Genomic DNA, 23,619 nt, shown 5'->3' on the forward strand with positions numbered 1-23,619 from the left:
TGAAACCACTCTCGAAAGACACTAGCTATGAGGCTTAAGCTGACAATGAATGTTCTAATGCGTGAATTTGGCTCATTTCACTACACAGATAAGACGGATGCGGGTCAGCCTAGATTTAAAATACCATTTGCACTCAGGCTCTCTGTGCGGTACGGCCCATTTTGTCGTCATAGCTTTTTAAGGAAATATCAATCGATTTATCAATCGAAAGACCTGAAAGCTTAACTGGCGCAGAAAAAACCAAATTGACCTCTTGGCGCTCGGCGACTTTCTTAACATTCTTAACACTTTGTGCAAATAAGGCATGACTTCTACTTGTTTCTTTTTGTCCGTGGCATCATTGTTTCCCTTCTTGGCCATGCCGTTCATTTTCTATAATACGGATTCAGCAACCGCTCTCAACATTTCTGCTGGGAAGCCTGCATCAGACAGACGTTGTGCTTGCGTTGTGACACTGGTTGACACGGTGTGGCAGCAACTTTTTTTCACGGCGTTATAGAAAAAAGCATTAGCAATACCTCGCTTGACTAGTTTAGAGTGGTTAGAGTCAAAGGGTAGAAGCCCTTTTTTTTTTCTTGGTGAGTACACCCAGCACACAAAAGAATTTGATTATTTGAGTGATGATGTCTGAGTGTTTGCCTTGGCGCATGCGTGGTGATTACCTGGCGGTCTGTACTCATTGAAAAATTCAGTTGTTAGTCCAGCCGTTGCCCTGTGTCGTTCTCTTCTTGTGTTTGTGTCCTTTTTGGCTGGTTTTCTCCCTTGACATGCCATACCAACAAGCCCACCATTCTGCTCTTCTCCACTATGGTATGAGGCCACTTTTTGGGCAATGAATCTTTAACAGCAGATGCAAATAGCAACCGTACTATTTTACCTTATTAAAAGGGTAGAACATATTATAGAAACGTTACATTCTTATTAGAACTTAATAGAATAAGCATACATCCGAAGCCAGCCGTTTTAATTCTCGTTTAGTTCATCGCAGACTAAAGCAGCACGCCAAGAATGGCCTGGCACTGGTGGAACCCTGCAGCAACACGGCACCGATAAAGGTACTATATTAGCGTCTGACGGGAATACTACCCGATCCAATTTTTGAGCCAAATCACTACACTGGCTTTCCAATCAGCAGCCACTAAAGGCATACAAGCTTACTGACTGGCTTCACTGGCATTCCTTCGCTATGACAATATATGCCATCCAAAGTTCCTTATTGGCTTTTCCATTGCAGGCAAATTACTCTGCTCACCGGCTATCCAATACTTCCCGTCCATGCTCATTAACTGGTTGTTAATCACAGGCATCCAGCCAAACTCACTGGATACACATTATTTACCGAACAAACTTACCCACTGGCTTTTTGACACAGGCATCCAGCCACGTTCACTGGCTATAGCGCATATTTCTCCCCCCCCCCCCCCCCAAGCTTACGTCCTGGCTGTTCCACTTATGCGTCCAGTTAGTCCTTAGCAATCCCATTTATGGTTCCTCAGTTTGCAATCTTTACGGTGCACTGTGAAGTCTATTTGTGACCAATCTTTAATATTGGCTGCCGTTTCCATGAGATGTGTATTCAAATACAATCTATTGCAGATGCATTAAAAGAAAATGAGTAAATCAGAAAGTTAAATGTCTTAAAATTTAATAAAAACGTAAGAACCAAACAGTAACAGGTATACGCGGGCTTGAGGAGGTAGCGCCGAAGAGGTTAGTCTTGCAGGGTCTCAGAGGGCTCGACCTCCTCATCGAGGGGTCCGATGCTGGAGCAGGTCCCAGGTTGTAGTGAACGTCTCCATTGATGGCCGGCCCAGGAGCTAACCCAGCCAGGACCTTTCAGTGCGCTAGCACTCATAGTGGTCATTCCCTGCATTTATGCGTGGTCTATTTCTCTGTTTGTCAGAAGCCAGTTTTGTGGCAGGCTGTTGACCTGCCCACTGGGTGGTGGGTAACCTCCCCACCGTGTCAGGCGGCAATCCAGAGACTGCTCGAGAAGAGCAACATGGGCCGCAACACAACGCAAGCAACCCAAGTCCTAGCGATGGCAACAGCGTCCGTAGCACCTGCTTTGTGTCACTGCGCCACTGCTCACCTGCCCAAGGGTTAGCTTACTTGCGAAGGTGTAGCCGGCGATAACCAGGCGAGAGTCTGGGGCGCTAATTAGGACGCACCGCGCCTAAGCGCACCGAGCCATGCGGAATAAACAGAAGCGGTTAGGAGGAGAACGGGATTAGAAGGATGCTTGCACAGTACCTAAATGGACGAAATTGCGGTAGAAAATTCATTGAACCGTCGCCTATCCCCGTCGTGGTTATGAGCCATGTCACTAAGGCATCCACAACAATTAGGTGGTGGCCTGGTGGTACCGCCAACCAACAATAGACGTCAAGCTTGCGCACATATCCGCATTTAGCGTAATTACCCAAACCGACTGATATTTTTTTACGGTCTTCCCGCCCACCTCCTCCCTGGCCCGGGGACACAGTCTATTGGCAAGTGGACTGGTAAGCTTGCGCATCTGTCTGCTGTTTTGCAACATACATTTCGACGAGTAGTAGAGAGAGAGAGAGAGAGAGGGAAAGGCAGGGATGAACGAGTAGTAGAGTGGCTACATGAGATCGTTTAGTAGTAGGATAACGACTAAACGATCTCATGTAGCCACTCTGAGGAGCCTGATTAATATAAAAGCTTTTTTTGGCTTTTTTTCCGTGCAGGCTTTACTTCATTTGGACAGGACAGCCATAATTGCTTTCATCGCATTGGCGTGCAACCTCTAAAAACCTCTAAAAAGCTGCTGCTGCAGAATAGGGGCAATTATTTCGACGTAAACCTTCAAATGTCGGTCTCCCGATACGCAAGGGTTCAGAACTTAGGTTCTCTCTTTGGTACAACGTTAATTAGAAACGCTCCTTTTGTTGCAGTTTATCCCGAAATAACTGGGTCGTTGGATGAAACAGAACTTGAAAACATACTTCCAAAACTTGCAAAGTGGCCTGAGGCTTTAACTTCCAGGATCATGTTACCGTTTTCAACGAAATATTTCTTCCTTACGCTACATGAAACAGTAGAGCTTTCATGCCCCTACTAGACGTTCGGCTTTTTCTAAAGCGGCTGCAGCTACTGATAATTTGAGGGGCACTTCTTTCCGTTATGTCGTCATCACAGATGAGGAAACGGCAGTGATCCAGACAAAACATTGGCTGTGACATAGCACTCGAACGTCATCTGTGCGAAGCAAGACTGCTGCTGTGGAGGGGAGATAAAGCAAGTCCGGAAACACGGCGCGCCTGTCACTCGCTCCGCGTTTCCGCCGGTATAGACGGCAGCCTACGTTTCCGTTTCTCTGCTGGAATTGCATGCTGCGCACACGCCAGCCTTTCACTCGCTGCCCTGAGACAGAATGGAACCACAGACCCGGTCCTGTTGCAGCCAAGGTGAGCACTAGGACACAAATCGTCCACCGGAGGTTAACAAGACGTTAAAGCACTTAGAAACATGTGGTACACTTAGACTGGTTGGCTTTAAAAAGTAGCTAGCAGTTTTGTTTACGCGCTGTTCTGATTTGCACGGGCTGTCGCGCTTTCAAATTATCTGAAAGGATGAATTCACTGCATTTATTTCGAGCTTTGAGCGCATCGATTTGAAATTGTAATGCGGTGATGTTTACCCTATTGCCAGGAAAAATTGTTCATCATTTACATGATCCTCTACAGAAAAATATCCGCCTAGGTTTTTATGCTGATTATCTCTGAAGGAAAAGAGCACGTAATCAAAGCAAGATAATCTTTGTAATGTTTATTTGTTTATTTTCCAAAGCTGCCGACACGCCACTTCATCGCATTGTGTTTGATGAGAGACGCGGCCAGATTTATCTCGATTGTTCGCACCCAAGCGGAGCCCAGTATACGTTGTTCCAGAATATTGTAGTAAATCTGTACAGCGTATCTCGAAAGTTGGCTATGCGCTTTAAATTGAGGACGGCAGTGAGCAGCGTGCATTCTGTTCGACGACCGCCGAGGACGCTTGTTGGTATGCCGCCGCTGAGTGATTCAGTCGATATTAGGTGCAAGTCAGCCCGAACAAAGATTTTTGCATAGCACATATTTTATCTGTCTTCCTGCTCTCCGGACTGCAGTCACCATTGCGTGAAATTTCATTAGCATTACCACAATCTGTTTTCACAGCCGAATGTAGTAAATGGGCACGGGTAAGTTCCTGCGCGTGGAGTTTTCAAGTCTCGACGTGTGCAAGTGTAAATTGTACGTGTCATAAAAGAACCATCGACTGAAAATATTTAGCGCTTCTTGAACAGGCAGTGCACCGTATTTATACAATTCCATTCTTTACAAAGAGTAAATAAGAAAATTGACGTAATCACGGATTAAAGCCAAGGCTTCGTCGCAAAACTCTGGCACGCTGTAAAGAAAGTCGATAATTCTGTACGGAACGACGGGTGTTGACATTTGCTCAGCGTTAACCCACACCCTGCAGTTGGTCATCGGGTGTCTCTAAAGATGGCTCCGCAGACTTTGCCTTCAGTTGGTTTCATTTTCTCCCTGTACGCGGGGGTTTCAGCTTTGGAATTTTCACCGCTCCCACTGATCACGTCATCTTGTGACCCCCCCCCCCCCCCCTCCCCACACTGGTCTACACTTCAGAGATCTCTGAAAGCTGCGGCAGTTTAAATCTACGATTACGACAAAATTTAAAATGCCAGCCCAAATCGACTTAGAATGCTTTGCGAGCAAGTTTGACACAGTAAGCCCTAAGACCTCATCGAACACTAAAACCTTTTCAACTGGGGTTTAAATGCAGGTTAAAAACAGCACACATTTGGAAGAAACAAAGGTAGACATTATGTGATACCACTGTTGCGGTTCCATGTCTTTCTTCCGCAAATTTTATCAACCGTGGATAATTTTTCTGGGTGAATGGTGAACTAGTATCCAAGTGACAGCCAAAGGCATTAGTTGAGTTTCCCTTTCACGTGGTGAAGTGAGGAAACATTTGGTGATGATTAAATCAGATTTCTTGATGGATTGATGGTTCGGACTCGCAAACAATCACATCACTCGACGGCTGGACCAGAAGGGGGGTCGCTGAGAGAGCGCGGAGCGAGTGGACGTACAGCACATCGTCTCCGCCAACTTTTGGCTGTAGCCACAGTTCCTCGGCCGGAACCCCGTCAACACAGCCGCGTATGTCTTCACGAAGTCGATAATTACCCGTGGACACAGCTCACACACAGGTGGGGCAACACTTACGCATTTTAGGGCCGATCCTTACTTGCGTTTCGTGGCGACGGCGCTAGGCCTAACGCCTACGCGGACGCTCGGCCGTGAGGGATTCGCCCGCCTGTGTCAAGATGGCTGCCCAAAATGTACAACGCGGCTACGACCCGGACGCCATGGCCTGGTCCGAGGTTCCTTCAACTCCAACGCCTGAGAGCCCGGATTCTGCGCCCATCGAGAACCCGAGGCTCTTCAAACTAGTGGAACACCGCTCCCGTAAGCGGAAAATGCCCCCAAGAAAGCGGACGCCATGTCGGCAGGCCGCTCAACACGGCACAACAATGCTGCGCGCGCTGCAGCGTTTCACGGAGGGGCCGAGTCTAAGACCGGACCATCTTGGAAACCAAAGCCACCTCCGCGTCTTCATTCAGAAGACATCGTCATCATCCTGAAGCCCCGGTGACAGTCGCTCTCAGGGATGTATACCAACATGGCGAGCTGGGAGCAGCGTTCGCGGCCTACCTGGGCGCCAAGGCCGCAGCATCCCTCAGCCTGCTCCCCACAAGGGAGCAAAACCTGATCGTCGCAGGCACCAGAGAGCCGCACGTCGCGGACAAGCTTCTGCGGGATTTTCAACTAACATCACCGAAGGGCCAGCTCTCCATGTACGGCCAGTTGAAACTCACTGGAGACATGTGCCGCGGCGGCATCACCGTGGCTAAGAACGAGACCAGTGAGTCCCTCCAAGACAAGATCCAGTGGCGTGCTGGAGAGCTTGCCTATATCCGCAAGCTTGGCAAATCCGACGTCGCGGTGCTCACCGTCGTGGGAAAAGTGCTGCCGCGATATGTGCATATAACTCCGAGGTGACCCTTGTGCGTGCGTACAAGAAAACCATGCCGGCCTGCGTGCGGTGCGGCACTGTGGGCCATCGAGCAGACACCTGCCCCTGGCGGGATGAAAAGTGTGGCCTGTGTGGCCAAACGGCGCCGACCGTCGACGGAGTCAAGGCGCCGCATGAATGTACTCTGTCCTGTGCAGTCTGTGGGCAAGCCCGCGCTACCAACTCCCGCGACTGCACGGGAGAATTCCCGCAGCTCAAGGTGCATGGCCCCAAGGCTAAACGCCCAGAGCTGCCAAAAAACCAGCGATCTCGCAAGCAGCCATGTAATTCCAAATCAGGTGCCGGTGGCGGAACGCCGCGTGTGCTCACGGCACCGACCAGAAGACATCGTCACCTTCTTCACCGTCGGTGAAGCCAGCGCCCGGGAAGTAAACGGCGCCTCCACCGCCCAGCGGAAGAGACACTGGGCACTTCCCGGCCCTCAAGACAATTGGCGCTGCCGACGCCCGGGCATCAGCGCCTCAACACGACAAACAGGTGAGCACTGGGCTGACATCGCCTCCTCTTCCTCCCATCCCTAACCCTCGCCGGTAACCGCCTCCGCACTCGACGCAGAATACAAAAAACAGATAACGTGCTCCGGGCACAGAATGAGCTTATGCTCAAGAAAATTCAAAATTTAGAGTCAAAATTGGCGTCCGCCGCACCGAGCCCGCAGAACTCGGGCGCAATGGAGAGCCTCGCCTGCACTCGTGACAGCCATCTCTGCGATGGAGGAGCGCTTAACGTCTAAACTGCGATATATGATCGAGACCGCCATTGACCAGGTTTTGACAAAGGTCTAATCTGCCGTCCCCGCGGTGGTCTCAAAACACATCTCGGACAACCCCCGCCTGCTCCTTCGGACGGGGCCCATTAGGGACTTCAACCGTCTGATCATTGCTTCGGACAATGAAGACAGCTGGCCCGCTCCTTCCGTCATCACCCCCTTGATGGCGCAAGTAGCTGGCTCTGGGGCAGCCAATCCCTCCTCCTCCCCCCCCCCCCCCCAAGAATTTTAAATCATGGCGAGACCCCTTAATCAAAGGAGTTCCGCCATCTCCAATTCGGCCATGTCAACTTCAATAACACAGTGGAACTGTAGATGCTTTAAGGACCGCACTAAGCGGGCCAATTTCCGCCTCTACCTTGAAACTTTCAAGCACTTACCAGCCGTGGCTGCCCTCCAAGAGCCAGGCCTGGGCGCCACAATTTCAAATTACACGATGTTCGAACAGGATCCCGCGTCTTGTCTTCTCGTTCACAAAGACTACAGAGCCAACTTAGTGGATCTCGACCTCCTAGAGTATTCTTATGTAATGGTGACCCTCCTACCAGTCCGCCGCAGTGACCCACTGTTGCATATACTCAACGTGTACTGCTCTCCCAAACTAAAGCGAGTGACTTTTGCGGACCTCTTTAGCCGCGCGCTAAGAGTAGCGGGCCGCGATCCCCTGCTGATTGTGGGCGGCTTTAACGCTCTGAGTCAGCTGTGGGGGTATCGCAAGGAGGAGTCGCGCGGGCGTAAGCTGGTTGAGCTTGCGTCCACGTTGGGCCTCACCCTCCACAAGGACCCTGTCCACCCAACCCAGCTAGGAAATTCCGTGACATGGGATACGTGTCCGGACTTAACCTTTACTCGCAACATACGCCATGCAGACTGGGTCAACAACTAGGAGACCCTCGGTAGCGACCACTGCATCCATAACACTACACTGAGCACACGCCCCCTAAAGCGTCTCAGAACAGAAGCCCGTATCCTAGATTGGACGAAATTCAGGCAAATTTTTTACTCACTTGATAACACACCCATTTCCGAGCAAGGCTAAGCAGCATGGTCAAAACAGCTGCTGACGCACCTTTTCTCGCATGAAACTCAGATCCAGCTCTCAGAGGCGGTCACGGACGTGGATAACCACCTTCCACACCTCTGGGAAGCCCGTCGCAGCCTCGTCCGCCGTTGGCGACGCCAAAAACATAACAGAAAGCTTAAAGCTCGAATTGCCGAGCTTACCCAGAAAGCGACAGAGTAGGCGGCCCAACTCGCCGACTCGAACTGGGTGGATAGATGTAACACGGCCGCGCGACAAATGTCCAGCCGCAACACGTGGCGTCTCTTTCGAGGCCTACTCGACCCAACCCAGACACGAACCGAAACACAAAAACATTTGAAGCGAGCCATGCACGCTTTCCCTGGCAACACAACTCAACTGGCACAGAAACTTCGGGACCAGTATCAGTGTACAGCCCAAGACCCCCGTGGATCTGCGTACTCTTATGCAGGCAATGACAACACGGAGCTGGATCAACCTTTCCAGCTCTATGATCTGCGGGCGGCTCTTGCCAAAATGAAACGGGGCACTGCGCCAGGAAGGGATAAGGTCACCATCAAGCTTTTGACGAACCTGCCCGACTTGGCATACCAGTCCCTCCTCGACTACATCAATGCATTTTGGTGCGGGGACACCCCCCTGCCAATTGACTGGAAAACGGCTCTGATCACACTTATTCCTAAAGCAGGCAAACCAATTCACACAGATAACCTTCGCCCCATCTCTCTCACCTCTTGTGTGGGCAAACTAATGGAGGCGATGTTGCGGGATAGGTTATCTATATATCTTGAACACAAACATGTTTTTGCGAGCACCATGTTCGGATTCCGCCCACAGAGATCCGCACAGGATGTCCTCCTGCAACTTAATCGGGAAATCCTTGACCCCTTCGAATGCCCCCATAATGGCCGGGTAGTACTCGCCTTGGCTCTTACAGGGGCATTTGACAATGTAACACACGAGATCATACTCACTAACCTAAACCAGACCGACTGTGGTCTCAACACATTCCGACACATAAGCCAATTTTTAATGGATCGTCTACCTACATCCGAATACAAGATACAGACAGCTCGACAAGCGGGGAACCCCCCAAGGGGCGTTACGTTCCCCGCTGCTCTTCAATCTGGCTATGATGCACCTGCCGGCACAGCTGGAGGGTTTTTCCGGCGTGCAGCGCGCCCTGTACGCCGATGACATCATCCTGTGGGCCACGCAGGGTAGCACAGGGGACATTGAAACCAGCCTGCAGACAGCGGCGACGATAGTAGACCGCTACGCCCGTCGCTGCGGTCTTGAATGTTCCCCTCAAAAATCGGAATTTGTGCACTTCCGCCCCTCACAGAAGTGCACAACTAAAATCTCTTTCTCTTGAGAGTGGTCCCATACGCGAAAGTGACTAGATACAGGTACTAGGACTCTACATTCACAAACGCAGGCGGCCAGACACTACATCGGCCAAACTCCGTAAGGTGGGGGACCAGGTGGGCCGCATGATCCGCCGGGTTTCCAACAAACGCGGGGGGTTACGAAGTAAGGATGCCTTGCGGCTGGCAAACAGCTTTGTAACCAGTCGAATTCTCTATTCGACTCCTTATCTCCACCTACGGAAACAAGAGGAGGATGCACTTGAGGTCATCCTTCGCAAAATTGTTAAGCGTGCCCTTGACCTCCCCATCACTACTTCAAACAGCCGGCTTATGGCTCTAGGGGTGGTGAATACTTTCCGGGAGCTGCGGGAGGCGCACCTTACAAACCAGTACTCGCGCTTGTCGCTAACGGAGCCGGGTCGCCGCCTTCTTGCTCGACTCCATATCCAACACACCCCTCCAATGGAAGACAGGTTTCGCATCCCATAACAGTGGAGACGTGCCTTCCACGTGTGCCCTGTTCCAGCAAACATGTCACATGAAGACCATAATGGTCGGCGCCTGGCACGAGCGGAAGCGCTAGCCCGACATTATGGCAATAAAACAGGTGTATACTGCGGCGACGCCTCCGGTCCTCACCACGGGGGATGGTACACGGTCTCGGTGGTTCGCAACAGCAACATAGTTAACGGCCTCACCTTCCGAGCTAGCAGTGTAACACAAGCAGAAGAGGTCGCGATTGCTCTCGCGGTCTCACATTCCGATTCAAAATACATTAACACCGACTCGCGAGGGGCCTGTCGGAACGTCGAACAAGGCTGCACTGCCTTCCTAGCCTATCGAATCTACCAAAATTTCATACGGGATACGGACCCCGCACACCGTTACCTCATAAGGGCCCCTGGTCATCAGGGGTTGGCAGGAAACGAGGCAGCAGACGCAGCCGCCCGCGCGCTCTCTCACCGGGCTGTTTTCTACTACCCATCCGATCAGGAACCCGATTTTAATCCGGTCTATACATTCAAAGATATTACAACATATTGTCAAAATTGTCATCGCCTTTATCCTAGCCCATGTAAAGGACTGAAGAAGGCGGATGAGCGGCTCCTTCTCCGCCTTCTCATCAATACATTCCTGTGCCCGGCAGCGCTAAAACATTTTGACCCGTCCTTTAGCGGCAGCTGCCCACACTGTAGTGCAGTGTCTTGTGACACCTTTAACATGATGTGGGCCTGCCCCTCCAACCCGGCTATTCCCCCCATCCCCGACCCAACCCGGGAGGACTGGGAGGTGACCCTGCTCGGCTGCCACACTGCTCGGCGACTCTGCTCGGCGCGCCCGGGCGGCGGCCACCGCCTCTGGGGTCCCATACTAGGGACCTCCACCTAGTGTTTGTAAGGATCGGTCGCTTAAGGGCTAAACCAAACATACCTCTTGTTCATTCTTAATAAATGTTTTCACCACCACCACCACCACAAGAAGGTTAACTATTGATTAACACATAAATAAACAAGAAGATACAAGCAAGGAGAAAAGTATTTACAACATGACTGAGCCGTTGCTTACACGAAATCAGCCCCACTTAACCCACAGCATTCCGTTTTAAGCCTTGTCTCCGCGCTTGGCGGGGACAGCAACCAATAATAAAACATGCGACACTTCTCCCCAATCGATGCTTTGGGAAAGGGAAATAAAGTTTCCGTGAGGCAATCAAAGACTGGGGAAAGGATGTTAGCTAATCAAATACTTCGGAAAAGAGAGGTTCCGAGCACGCATACAACAGAATTGAACTTGTTGCGTTCAGAACCTCTGCCTTCCTCTCCGTTTCCCTTTCCGCGCACGTGCTTACGGTACACACGTATGCCACAGGAACCATCACTGAAGGTTCCTTATAAAAATAACGGAAAGCTGTCGCTGAGGGGTCCAGCGTCCAGTGGCAACTAGAGCTTAAATATGGGCCTCTTCTGAATATCGGACGCTCATATACACATCGGTGCCGCACCGCGTACCGATCGTCCAGCGTACACCTGCGTCCTCATAGTAATCCGCATGGTCGCGAGAAGGTTAAAAAAAAACATCCACTGGCCAGAAACACGACGAATACAGGCATTTAAACACTGCACTGTAGAACGCTGTGCGCTAGAAAGTATCTGTGGTGGGGAGGCAAGACGGAGACAGAACGAGCGTTCTGGCTACGATGCCGCCAGCAACAATACAGCGGCCACTGCATTTCTGTCGTGCGTCCGCGGTTCCATGAATTCGGTAACCCTTCGACCAGGGACAGGTGCAGATTTCAAAGTCTCGCTCCGTGCACTCTGTGCTGGAGGCTGAATGATGCATCATAAAGTTCAGCTAACTTCACAGTATTGTTTGTGCTGTTTCTATGTGAATACCACTAATAAGATTGCGATGCCTCGGGACAACGAATTTATTAAAATTAGAAATTGTGTCTACCTGCATTACTAATTTCTTGGGCTTTTCTTTTCCGCATAAAATGATATTGCCCAAAATTGATACCTTGCGTTCATTTCGTTTTATTTTGGATTTTAATCCCGAAATCCGTTGCCATCGGAGAGTTTCTAAGCCACGTACAAAAGAATGAAGAAAATGAAAATATGACTGACAAGAAATAGCCGTCGTTAAGGTCGTCTAAACAGTTTGGCACAGAGGCTGAGGCCAAGGCATATCACCAAGGAGAATACCACAAACGAAGGGAAGAAAATTATGGGAGCACTCGGCGAATCTGAAGTGCGGCCAGGTGAAAGCCTTTGGTCTTGCCGACTGCGATTCTAGCTTCGTAGGTTTCCATACCAGTGGCTCTCACATTGGGTTCGACCTTGCCGCACCATAATTAGCAGCACGCTTACGTTTGCCCGCACCACGAGACTCAATTTGTACGGCGACACACTAGGAGAGAGGTTGTGCGCAACCGAATCGCTCGACAGCCACGAGGCGTCTCACACAAGAGAGGTGCGCGCGCGCCAGTGGCGCCACCAGCGTGAGCGCCGTTACCATGACGACCTGAGGTGTGACGTTTTTTTCGCTATAATTGGCTATTATTAATTATTTCATCTCTCTCTACAGTCATCAAACTTGGCGTCCGGGTTTTTTTTTTTTCGTCCCCTCTGTCTGATGGTACCATTCGTTTTCTCTTATCCTGATTAGTTGCCGCGTTATTCGTGGAAGACAGCGTTATACCCGACGTGACCTTGGCCACGAGTATGAGATTTGACGAGCGCAAAGTAAGACACTTGAAAGTCAAAGCGAGCGAATAGGGTGTGCGTAGGGTCGTTGGATTTACCGAAGCAGCCTGAAGAAGAGCCATTGTAGACTCTACGCAGCCAATGCAGAGAGGACACTTAGTGGACCCTCGATTGATACGCATGCATGAAACGCAAAAATCAAATGGAAGCAAGGAAAGTCCGTACAACAAGCCGTTCAAGTCGTGTAGAAATCTAAGATTAACACCTAATATAGTTGACTAATGCATTGAGACCCGCCTGTGGCCTCGGCTAACGCAACAGTATTCGTCGCCGAAAAGAGGTTAACCTTGGCGCGTTTTGATCACAGAAACGTTTTATCTGTCCTAAAGCTGTTGTGATCAAATTACATCATTCGATAGGCGATGTGCATTGCAGAAACCACGCAATTTTGCTTATCAGGAGAGCCGAAAAAAAGTGCGGCTTCTTCTAATGTTCCAATTCCCTGACACCTACTTGTTTTTTCTTTACCAAAGGTGACGGGCTTTTAATCTCTGCACAACGGTCGGAGAGTAAAGCCAGAGGGACAAGGGACAGCATAGCATTAAATTATCTCACAAAACCTCCATAAATACATTTTATCTTAAGAGAGTAGCAGACATTTTTATTTTTTTTTAAACAGACTACCATTGTTTCTAAGGCATGATGCATGGGCTCATACAAGTGCCCTGGAATTCGTTACCTGTGGAAGTAAATGCTGCCCGCCGCGGTGGCTCAGTGGTTAAGGTGCTCGTTTACTGAGTCGGGGTACCGGGGTTCGAACCCGACTGTGGCGGCCGCGTTCTGATGGAAGCGAAACGCAAAACGCACTCGTGTGCTGTGCGATGTGAGTCCATGTTAAAGATCCCTAGGTGGTCGAAATTATGCCGAAAACCTCCACTGCGGCACCATTCTCTTCCCTTCTTCTTTCGCTCCCTCGTTTATACCTTCCCTTACGGTGCGGTTCGGATGTTCACTGAATTATGTGAGACATTTACGGCGTCGTTTATTTCCTCCAAAGCAATTTCCAATTTTTAAATAAATGGTAAATGTCAAAAAAGAAAGCGCAGGTGATTGTTTGTATTTTTTTTCCTCAGTTATTACTGGAACCCCTGAGCACGAGGGCGGCGCTAGTGAGCACTGTCGAAGTTAGGCTGTACACAGTAGGAATCCATTCGAAAGTAGAAGATAATCGAGCCAACGACAATATTAGTCGGTATACCACCGTACGCTACATCGGAGATCATCAGCTCGGATCCCTCTGGCGTTATATGTCGGAAGGCAACATCCACCGAGAGCAGTGGGCATAGGGTTTTTTTTCTTTAATGTGTGATGTTATTCAATCGCGAATTAGCAGAGCAATTATTTAATGAAACTTGATAAGATAGCTACAGAAAAAGTTCAACACGGTTGAACCTAGCAAGACGACCAAAAACTCTGTTAAGCATGCTTATGCAGTCTGACGCCTTTAAAATCTGTAAATTGGTTTTTTGAGGAAAGGAAATGGCACAGTACCTGTCTCACATATATCGGCGGACACCTGAACCGCGCCGTAAGGGAAGGCAGGAAGGTAGGAGTGAAAGAAGAAAGAGAGGAAGAGGTGGCGTAGTGGAGGTCTCCGGAATAATTTCGACCACCTGGGGATCTTTAACGTGCACCGACATCGCACAGCACACGGGCGCCTCTTGCATTTCGCCTCCATCGAAACGCGGCCGCCGCCGTCGGGTTCAAACCCAGGTACTCCGGCTCGGTAGACGACCGCCTTACCACTGAGCCACCGCGGCGGGTTTCCATATCGTAAAAAATATGAGATTCCGCTTGACGGACACAGTACATCGTCGAAACGCTAGTTCGGGCACGTTGCTCCTTCGTCGCATGTAATGCAAGTTGTTGTTGCGACTCAAAGAAGGATGAAATGGAAAGCACGGGCCTGCACACTCAGCTCTGCCACGTGCCGACAGAGGAGAGTTCAGAGAAGTGACGCGCGTCGCAACAACCATGTCCGCCGTTTTCAACACTTCGCTTCCAAGGTTCAAGTCTTGAGATATAACGCAGCAAGAGCGGTTGCTGGGGTGGGCACTTCTTATCATTCACCGGGATACTGCTGTCAGTCTAGAAAGTGTGATGTTGCTATACGATGAAGGAAAAAATTCCACGCTATGCGAGGCTTATTTCTTTTAATTAGCTGTCTGGCGAAGTTCTAGTCTGGGAACAAGATTGGAAGAAATGTTCAGACCACTTCCGCGTTACAGGCGGCTTCGTTTTTCCCGAAGGCTTTGTATCCAAACTCTCACAGGCTTCGGCTGAATGTGCCGCCTGAACGCGAGAAGGGATACTTGTTTCGTTATTTTTGTTTGTCAGGACGCGGGGGTGAACGGACGATTTTACGGAATGTTCAGCCTTTATGGAAACTCACTGAAGTGTCCTATATTGCTGCGAGCATATTTTAATAGCGCTCTTTTACCTCGCCCAGTAGCTCCGCGTTTAATTTCAGAGCGAGGCACTTATTTTTGTGCTTCAGTAATTATTCAGGAATGCTCTCTTACATTTGCGTCCTCTGTTGTTTATTCTGGAAAATTCTAATGTACGTGGTCTAGGTTGTAAGGAGGCGGATGGTGGTGGTGGTGGAAAAATATTTTAATCAAATAGTTTAGGAGATTGTAGCGGCGGTTGGAGCTCTACTCCCGAACCCCATTGGCGTTGTTGGAGTTGAGGGTTCCGGAAGGGAGTGCCGCTGAGCGAAGAGGTTCGTAGGTGGCGAAAGGAGAATAGGTTTATTTCCATTTTTACAACATCGTGGTTAGAAGTGAGATGATTCTGCTGGATTCGTTGTCGAGTTTTGTGCAGTTCTCGTTCCCTAAATTCCCTAGGTTGAGGACGCCCACGCCGGGGTGGTAGGGGCCTAGAGCACAAACTTGGGCGCAGAAACACACCACTGCACTCATGGTCACGCCCCCTTCACATGTGAAGTCTGAGGGAAAGAAGGTTGTCGTCGATGTAGCGTCGACTGCGGTAGGTGATGGCCTCCGGCCAGCCGAAGGTTTCTGCGGGTGGTGGTGGTGAAAACATTTATTTCGAATGAACTGGAGGTATGTTTGGATCAGCCCGTAAGGGACCGATCCTTACAAACACTAGGTGGAGGTCCCTAGTATGGGACCCCAGTGGCGGTTGCCGCCGCCCGGGCGCGCCCGACTAAGGCTTGTTGGGCCTGTAAGTCGTGGCAGCCGAGCAGGGTCGCCTCCCAGTCCTCCCGGGTTGGGTTGGGGATGGGGGGAATAGCGGGGTTGGAGGGGCAGGCCCACACCATGTGATAGGTGTCAGAAGACACTGCACTACAGTGTGGGCAGCTGCCGCTAAAGGAGGGGTCAAAATGTTTTAGCGCTGCCGGGCACAGCAAAGTATTGGTGAGAAGGCGGAGAAGGAGCCGCTCATCCGCCTTCTTCAGGCCTTTACATGGGCTAGGGTAAAGGCGATGACAATTTTGATAATATGTTGTAATATCTTTGAATGTATAGACCGGATTAAAATCGGGTTCCTGATCGGATGGGGAGGAGAAAACAGCCCGGTGAGAGAGCGCGCGGGCGGCTGCGTCTGCTGCCTCGTTTCCTGCCAACCCCTGATGAGCAGGGGCCCATATGAGGTAACGGTGTGCGGGGTCCGTATCCCGTATGCAATTTTGATATATTCGATAGGCTAGGAAGGGAGTGCAGCCTTGTTCGACGTTCCGACAGGCCCCTCGCGAGTCGGTGATTATGTATTTTGAATTGGAATGTGAGGCCGCGAGAGCAATCGCGACCTCTTCTGCTTGTGTTGCACTGCGAGCTCTAAAAGTTAGGCCGTTAACTGTGTTGCTGTTGTGAACTACCGCGGCCGTGTACCATCCCCCATGGTGAGGGCCGGAGGCTTCCACGTAGTATACACCTGTTTTGTTGCCATAATATCGGGCTAGCGCTTCCGCTCGTGCCAGGCGCCGACCACTATGGTCTTCATGTGACATGTTTGCTGGAAGAGGCCGCACGTGGAGGGCACGTCTCCACAGTTCCGGGATGCGAAACCTGTCTTCCATTGGAGGGGTGTGTTGGATATGGAGTCGAGCAAGAAGGCGGCGACCCGACTCCGTTAGCGACAAGCGCGTGTACTGGTTTGTAAGGTGCGCCTCCCGGAGCTCCCGGAAAGTATTCACCACCCCAAGAGCCATAAGCCGGCTGTTTGAAGTAGTGATAGGGAGGTCAAGGGCACGTTTAACAATTTTGCGAAGGATGACCTCAAGGGCGTCCTCCTCTTGTTTCCGTAGGTGGAGATAAGGAGTCGAATAGAGAATTCGACTAGTTACGAAGGCGTTTGCCAGCCGCAAGGCATCTTTACTTCGTAACCCACCGCGTTTGTTGGAAACCCGGCGGACCATGCGGCCCACCTGGTCCCCCACCTTACGGAGTTTGGCCAATGTAGTGTCTGACCGCCTGTGTTTGTGGATGTAGAGTCCGAGTACCCGTATCTCATCACTTTCGCGTATGGGACCACTCTCAAGAGAGAGAGATATTTTAATTGTGCACTTCTGTGAGGGGCGGAGGTGCACAAATTCCGATTTTTGAGGGGAACATTGAAGACCGCAGCGGCGGGCGTAGCGGTCTACTATCGTCGCCGCTGTTTGCAGGCTGGTTTCAATGTCTCCTGTGCTGCCCTGCGTGGCCCACAGAGTGATGTCATCAGCGTACAGGGCGTGCTGCACGCCGGCGACACCACTAAGCTGGGCCGGCAGGTGCATCATGGCCAGATTGAAGAGCAGCGGGGAAAGTACCGCGCCTTGAGGGGTTCCCCGCGTGCCGAGTAGGTAAGGACCATGGTCTCTATCTTGAATTCGAATGTAGGATTGACGATCGATTAAGCGACATCTGTTGATCATCAAATGACACCCACCGCTCGAGGCCGGAATGCGAGGTCACGAAAAGGCTGAAAGTGGTTCCTCGTGCTTGGAGATGTTCGCGAGGGTCGGAGATGATGCTCGCCAGCTTGTCGCGGTGCTTGGCACGCCAAAGAGCTACAGGAAAGGAGGCCCTTTGTTCCCTGGCACGGTCACGGCAAATGGGGAAGATAACGTTCGTCTTTCCGAGGCGATGGCGGCGGCGTTCTACCCGTGCAGACCTTTCGGAAAGGGGGCCCGTTTTGGTCCTGCACTCCAACCGGGCAAACTCCATAATTGAAATCAGCTGGCACCTGGGTCCTCTCCGTGCGTGCGGTTCATGGCGGCAGGCCCGAAAGTAATCACACTCAAATTGCTTGCAGCCATACACAGTAGAAGCAGGCGTGCTGGCGGCCACCCGGCGAGACTTGCTGTCGTCATTCCTAATAACTCCTCCGCGGCCAGGAAAATCTCGATCGGCCAGTGGTAGCAATCCCTTGCCGAGGCGAGATTGGCTTGACTTGGGAATGGGAAGTCCTGCTCTTTTCTGCGAGCACCAAATAAACCCCCCAAACCTCTGAGAATGAGAAAGAGCGGCCATTCCGGCCCCAGCAACAAAGCCCCACACGACGCGCAAGCACTCAGACTCTGCCCATGACCCACCAGGCTTATCACAACAAACATGGTAACCTAACAAATTTTTATTCCAAGTGATTTCGCCACTTAAGTGATAGCATCATTGGCCCTTGGGCAAAAAGCAAGTCAGAGCCGTGCATGAAATGGAAAGAGTAAACATACATAATAAAACATACATAGGTCCGCTAGTAATACCCAGATACTTATAAAAACGGGAGGACCTTTTTTTACTTTGGCACTTCAGAATAGCCTGCTTAACCCATCGGCATTGCCATTCATTTTTCCTCACTTATACCTCACAGAGAAGTTGTATTCCTGAAGGGTGAGGCTCCACCGCAGCAAGCGTTCGTTCTTTTGAGACATCTGCCGCAGCCACGTGAGTGGGTAGTGATCCGTCTCAAAAACGATTTTCGAGCCGTATAGGTAGCACGACAATTTTTGTGCTGCCCAGACTAAGCATGCACATTCCTTTTCTCAGGCGCTGTAAGCTTCCTCCCGCAGCGTCAGTTTCCGGCTTGCGTACAGGATGGGATGCTCTTCGTGGTCTTTCCCGACCTGACTCAATACAACACCCATTCCCCTATCACTAGCGTCGCACAGAACTACAAACTCTTTAGTGTAGTCAGGCGTCTGTAGTACGGGTCGTGAAATGAGCACATTTTTTAGCTCCTGAAAGGCACTCTCCTTCGGTTCGTCCCAAGAAACCTTTTCGGGCTCTCCCTTCGGCAGTGCATCTGTCAGTGCGCTTGCTCGTCGAGAATAGCGAGGAATGTACTTCTGATAATACCCAACCAGCCCCAGAAAAGTGCGGATGTCTTTCTTTGTACGAGGCGTTGGAAAGTCAGCTATGGGCTTAATTTTTTGTTCTGAAGGCTGCCGCGTTCCTCGTCCTACAATGTGTCCAAGGTAGGTCACTTGGGAGCAACAAAAGCTACATTTCTCAGCCTTCAGTGTAAGGCCAGCGTCCCGCAACCTGGCCAACACGCTCCGCAGATGCGCGATATGCTCCTCCCAGCTGTCGGAAAATATCGCTACATCGTCTAAGTATGGGACCGCATAGCTTTCCATGTCTTTAAGCACAATATCCATCAATGTCGAAAAGCTATAGGGCGCGTTCTTGAGGCCAAAACTTAAAACGAGAGGTCTGAAAGTCCCAATCGGCGAAATGAAGGCGGCGTAGCGGCTTGAGGCATCTGAGAGAGGGACCTGCGAATATCCCCTCACAAGATCCAACGTAGAGATGAACTCGGCCCCACTTACGCGCTCAACTCTCTCCTCAATATTAGGAATCGGATAGAGCTGGTCTCTGGTGATTCCATTCAGTTTTCTACAGTCCACGCATGGACGAGGTTCTTTACCTGGTACTTCAACGAGGATCATGGGGGAAGTGTAATCACTTTCAGTTGGTTCGATGACCCGGATCTCCAGCATTCGCTTAATTTCTGCCTCCATGATCTGACGTTGACGTGGTGACATTCAATAAGGTTTTGACCTGATTGGTTCAGTGGAGGTCAGCTAGATCTCATGAGTTATCAGGTGAGTTTTTCCCGGCCGACTGCTAAAAAATCCCTTCAATTCACTTAAAAGTTCCTTAAGGGCATTTAGCTGTCCCTCTTTCAGCACATTGCTCCTCGCGGAACGCGCAAAAATCTCCTCGACGCCACATTTCGCATCGCTGTCTTCTCTATGTCCGGTAGATCAGCCTGTACTTCGTCGGGCATGTTTAACATCATATTTACAACCTCCTCCCTGCCTACATAAGCTTTCATCAAATTACAGTGATAGATGGTGACCTCATTTCTCTTTCCGGGCTTTTTCAGGGCGTAGTTGGTTTCCGACAGCCTGTGCTGAACTTCCATCGGCCCATCCCACTGCACTTCCATCTTATTTTTCCTGGATGGTCGCAAAATCATGACTTTATCGTCCGCCTGAAATGTGCGTTGCCTTGCGTTTCGGTCATAATATACCTTTGCCCTTTGCTGTGCCGCTTTCAGGTTTTCTTCTACTAGACCACGCGCAGAACTAAGTCGGTCGAGCAATTACAACACGTAACTCACGACTGTTTGGCTTTCGCCCGCTCCCTCCCAGAATTCTCGCCAAATCCGGAGAGGAGAACGTAGGGCTCTCCCATACACAAGTTCAGCGGGTGTGAACCCGGTCGCCTCATGGGGAAATGTTCTGAGCGCGAACAGCGTTGCCGGCAAACAGCTCTCCCAGTCTGTTTTCCGTTTATAGCACAACGCACGCAGAACCCTCTAGAGCACGGAGTGCATTTTTTCGACACTGTTCGACTGGGGATGGTATACCGAACTGTGTATGAGCTTGATATCGCACCTCTTCAAAAAGGTGGTCGTTAAGGCGCTGGTAAACACGGTTCCCTGGTCAGCCTGAATTTCGGCGGGAAAACCGATTCGTGCAGAGGTACTGAGCAAAGCGTCCACTATTTCGGAAGAGCTTTGTTCTTTGAGGGGGACTGCATCGGGGAATTTTGTTGCTGGACACAGCATAGTAAGGATATACTTGTATCCTGATTTCGTCTTGGGTAGGGGCCCTACCGTGTCGATTACTAACCGCTGAAAAGGTTCAGTGATCAGTGGAACCAATTTCAGTGGGGCTTTCGATTTGTCCCCTGGTTTCCCTACTCGTTGACATGCGTCACACGACTTCACGTACTTCTCAACGTCTTTGAAGCACCCTGGCCAGTAGCACTCCATTAAAAGTCGCTCTTTCGTTTTTTTGATCCTCAAGTGTCCCGACCAGCTGTTCCCATGCCACAAACTCAGAAGGTCAGCCCGGTATTTTTCGGGAATTACTAGCTGATCAAAAGTCCTTCCTTTGCGATCTCTGTAGTGCCTGTAAAGCAGTCCACCTTTCTCGAGTAACGTGATGTTACGCCTAGCCACGCCCTCTTCCGCGGTCGCATGCAGGCGCCCCAAACTAGGATCGCCCTTTTGCTCTGCCTTTAGCATCTCTCTGTCAACTTCCAACAGCCGCTCAAAGCCGCGCGAAGTAGGGGACAATACCGACGCCCCGGCGGACTCTGTTTCCTTCGGTTCCCTTGGCGCTGCAGCTGCGCTTATGTTGTCCGATCTAGGGACAACCTCGTCCACTTGTTCAGCCATTAACCTTGTCTCCTCGATTTCAGGTTGTGCTCCGATTTCCGCCTCGCTCTGTCCCAGGTCCTGTGTTAACTGAGCTGCCAGCTGGCGGGTTTTCGAGCGCGTTAGTGCCTGTACTCTTCGTTCTCCAAAGAGCTGTCCTCTCTCACGCAAAAGTCGGTCAGACCGATTTGAGAACAGATAAGGATATTCCAGCGGAAGAGTATTTGAGACGGCTGCCTCCGTCACCAGTTTCCCAAACAGACCTGAAATCTCAATCCGTGCCATAGGGAAGCAAACACTGTGCTCCTCCAAAACCTGTTTAATCCACCTTACTTCTCCCGTGAAATCTTCAGGCTCAACATAGGATGGGTGCACTACATCCATCGCAGCCACGCTATCCGTGAGCACCTTACAAGGCTTGCCATTTACCACTAACTCATGAAGGTAGGGGCGAAGAAGTTCTAGGTTTTCATCGCTACCGTTTATGTACGAAAACACCACTCGCGGGTTTCTACATCTCGCAGCTACGTGCCCTGGTTCTTGGCAGTTGTAGCACCGCTACGGTTGCCTGGCCTCGAACTCCCTCTTCCGCGCTTTTTCTACCCCTTCGTCCTTCGTTTGACTACCGCTCTTCTCTGGGACCTTTTCGGCCACCTTTTTTTTTGCGTTGCACCCTGCCCCGCGTTTCCATTTAGAGCCGGCCTTCTTGAGGAAAAATACTTTCTCGAGGTAGTTCCTTTTTCCGACTGTCCTTCATCCGCACTCGCCTTTCTCCGTATCGAGAATTCATCTGCGAGTTCAGCTGCTCGCTCTACAGTCTCTACCTTTTCCTTGTCCTGCACCCAGAGTTTTACGGACGGCGGGATGCTGCGGAAAAACTGTTCCAGGCAGACGCAATCGACCACCTTGTCCTTACTTTCGTGCACGCCTGCCCCATTAAGCCACTCCACTAGGTAGCTTTTCAATGTGTACGCAAACTCCGCATAATCCTCACTGCTTTTTTTGTTGCTTCCCTAAAGCGCTGCCGAAACGCCTCCTCTGAAAGGGGGTATTTCTTCAGTAGAGCCGATTTAACCTTTTCATAGCTTTCCGCATCCAGTTCGCTTAGCCTGGCGATCACATTAGCCGCCTTGCAAGGTAAAAGGCCTAGCAGGCGCTGTGACCACAAGTTCTCGGCGATTTTGCTCTTTTGGCAAGCCCTTTCATAGTTAACTAGGTACAGACCGATGTCTTCGCCCATTTTGTAGGGATACATCCAATTGTCTGTACGGTGAGGCTCCACCCTGTTTAATCTATCAACAATGCCTGCTCCGCCATTTTGAGCTGCCAGACGCTGGCTTTCGATTTGGAGCTCCATCATTTTCAGCTGTCTCTGTTCTGCGGCTGTCTTTTCTTTTTTTTTTATCCTCTGATTTCTTTTTTTCTGCTTCTTGCCTTTCTAACTCTTTTTTGACCATTTCCCACGCAATTTGGATACCTTCTTCGTCCGCCTCACTATTTTTGATTGCTTTTATGATTTTTATTTTATTCATTTCTGCCTCCACTTCCACTCACAACTCTTCACACAACAGCAGCAGCTCGTCCTTGACTACCCTCTTGAGGTCCATGATCGCTGTCCTAAATGGTGGCCCTGTCTGCTCGCTAATGGTTCTGTGCAAACTACCACTGTGCTACAGACACCCGATTACCAGCAGTTCAAACTTCTAACCCAGAGTTTAAAGCCTGGTGAATCTTAGAGCAAAGACAAAGCGCTCACCCATACACGCAGAGCGATGTCACCCGGTCCATCCCAAGCGCTGCCAGCCAGTTGTTGGAGTTGAGGGTTCAGGACGGGAGTGCCGCTGAGCGAAGAGGTTCGTAGGTGGCGAAAGTAGAATAGGTTTCTTTCCATTTTTACAACATGATGGTTAGAAGTGAGATGATTCTGCCGCATTCGTTGTCGAGTTTTATACGGTTCTCGTTCCCTAAATTCCCTAGGTTGAGGAGCCCACGCCGGGGTGGGAGGGACCTAGAGCACAAACTTGTGCGCACAAACACATCACTGCACTCATGGTCACGTCCCCTTCACATGTGGAGTCTGAGGGAAAGAAGGTTGTCGTCGAGGTAGCGTCGACTGCTGTAGGTGATGGCCTCCGGCCAGCCGAAGGTTTCTGCGAGTCACCGACATTTGTTGGTCATCAAATGACACCCGCCGCTCGAGGCCGGAACGCGAGGTCACGAAAAGGCCGAAAGTGGTTCCTCGTGCTTGGAGATGTTCGCGAGGGTCGGAGATGATGCCCGCCAGCTTGTCGCGGTGCTTGGCACGCCATAGAGCAACAGGAAACGAGGCCCTTTGTTCCCTCGCACGGTCACGGCAAATGGGGAAGATAACGTTCGTCTCCCCGAGGCGACGGCGGCGGCGTTCTACATGTGCAGACCTTTCGGAAA

The 23,619-nt window shown here is 50.7% G+C and overlaps 1 protein-coding gene across 1 annotated transcript in view; it reads left to right on the forward strand.

Moving 5' to 3' along the window:
• Positions 1 to 3,332: 3,332 nt before the first annotated feature.
• LOC149333097 (uncharacterized) overlaps positions 3,333 to 23,619 on the forward strand; it is a 104,997-nt gene continuing 84,710 nt past the window's right edge. The window contains exon 1 of the mRNA XM_089558557.1: positions 3,333 to 3,434. Coding sequence (XP_089414683.1) covers positions 3,401 to 3,434 — 34 coding nt within the window. The 5' untranslated portion in view covers positions 3,333 to 3,400. The remainder of the gene's footprint in view (positions 3,435 to 23,619) is intronic.

The sequence above is a fragment of the Amblyomma mixtum genome, chromosome 8 (assembly GCF_055824585.1).
Source record: "Amblyomma mixtum isolate Tamu chromosome 8, ASM5582458v1, whole genome shotgun sequence".
NCBI lineage: Eukaryota > Metazoa > Arthropoda > Arachnida > Ixodida > Ixodidae > Amblyomma > Amblyomma mixtum.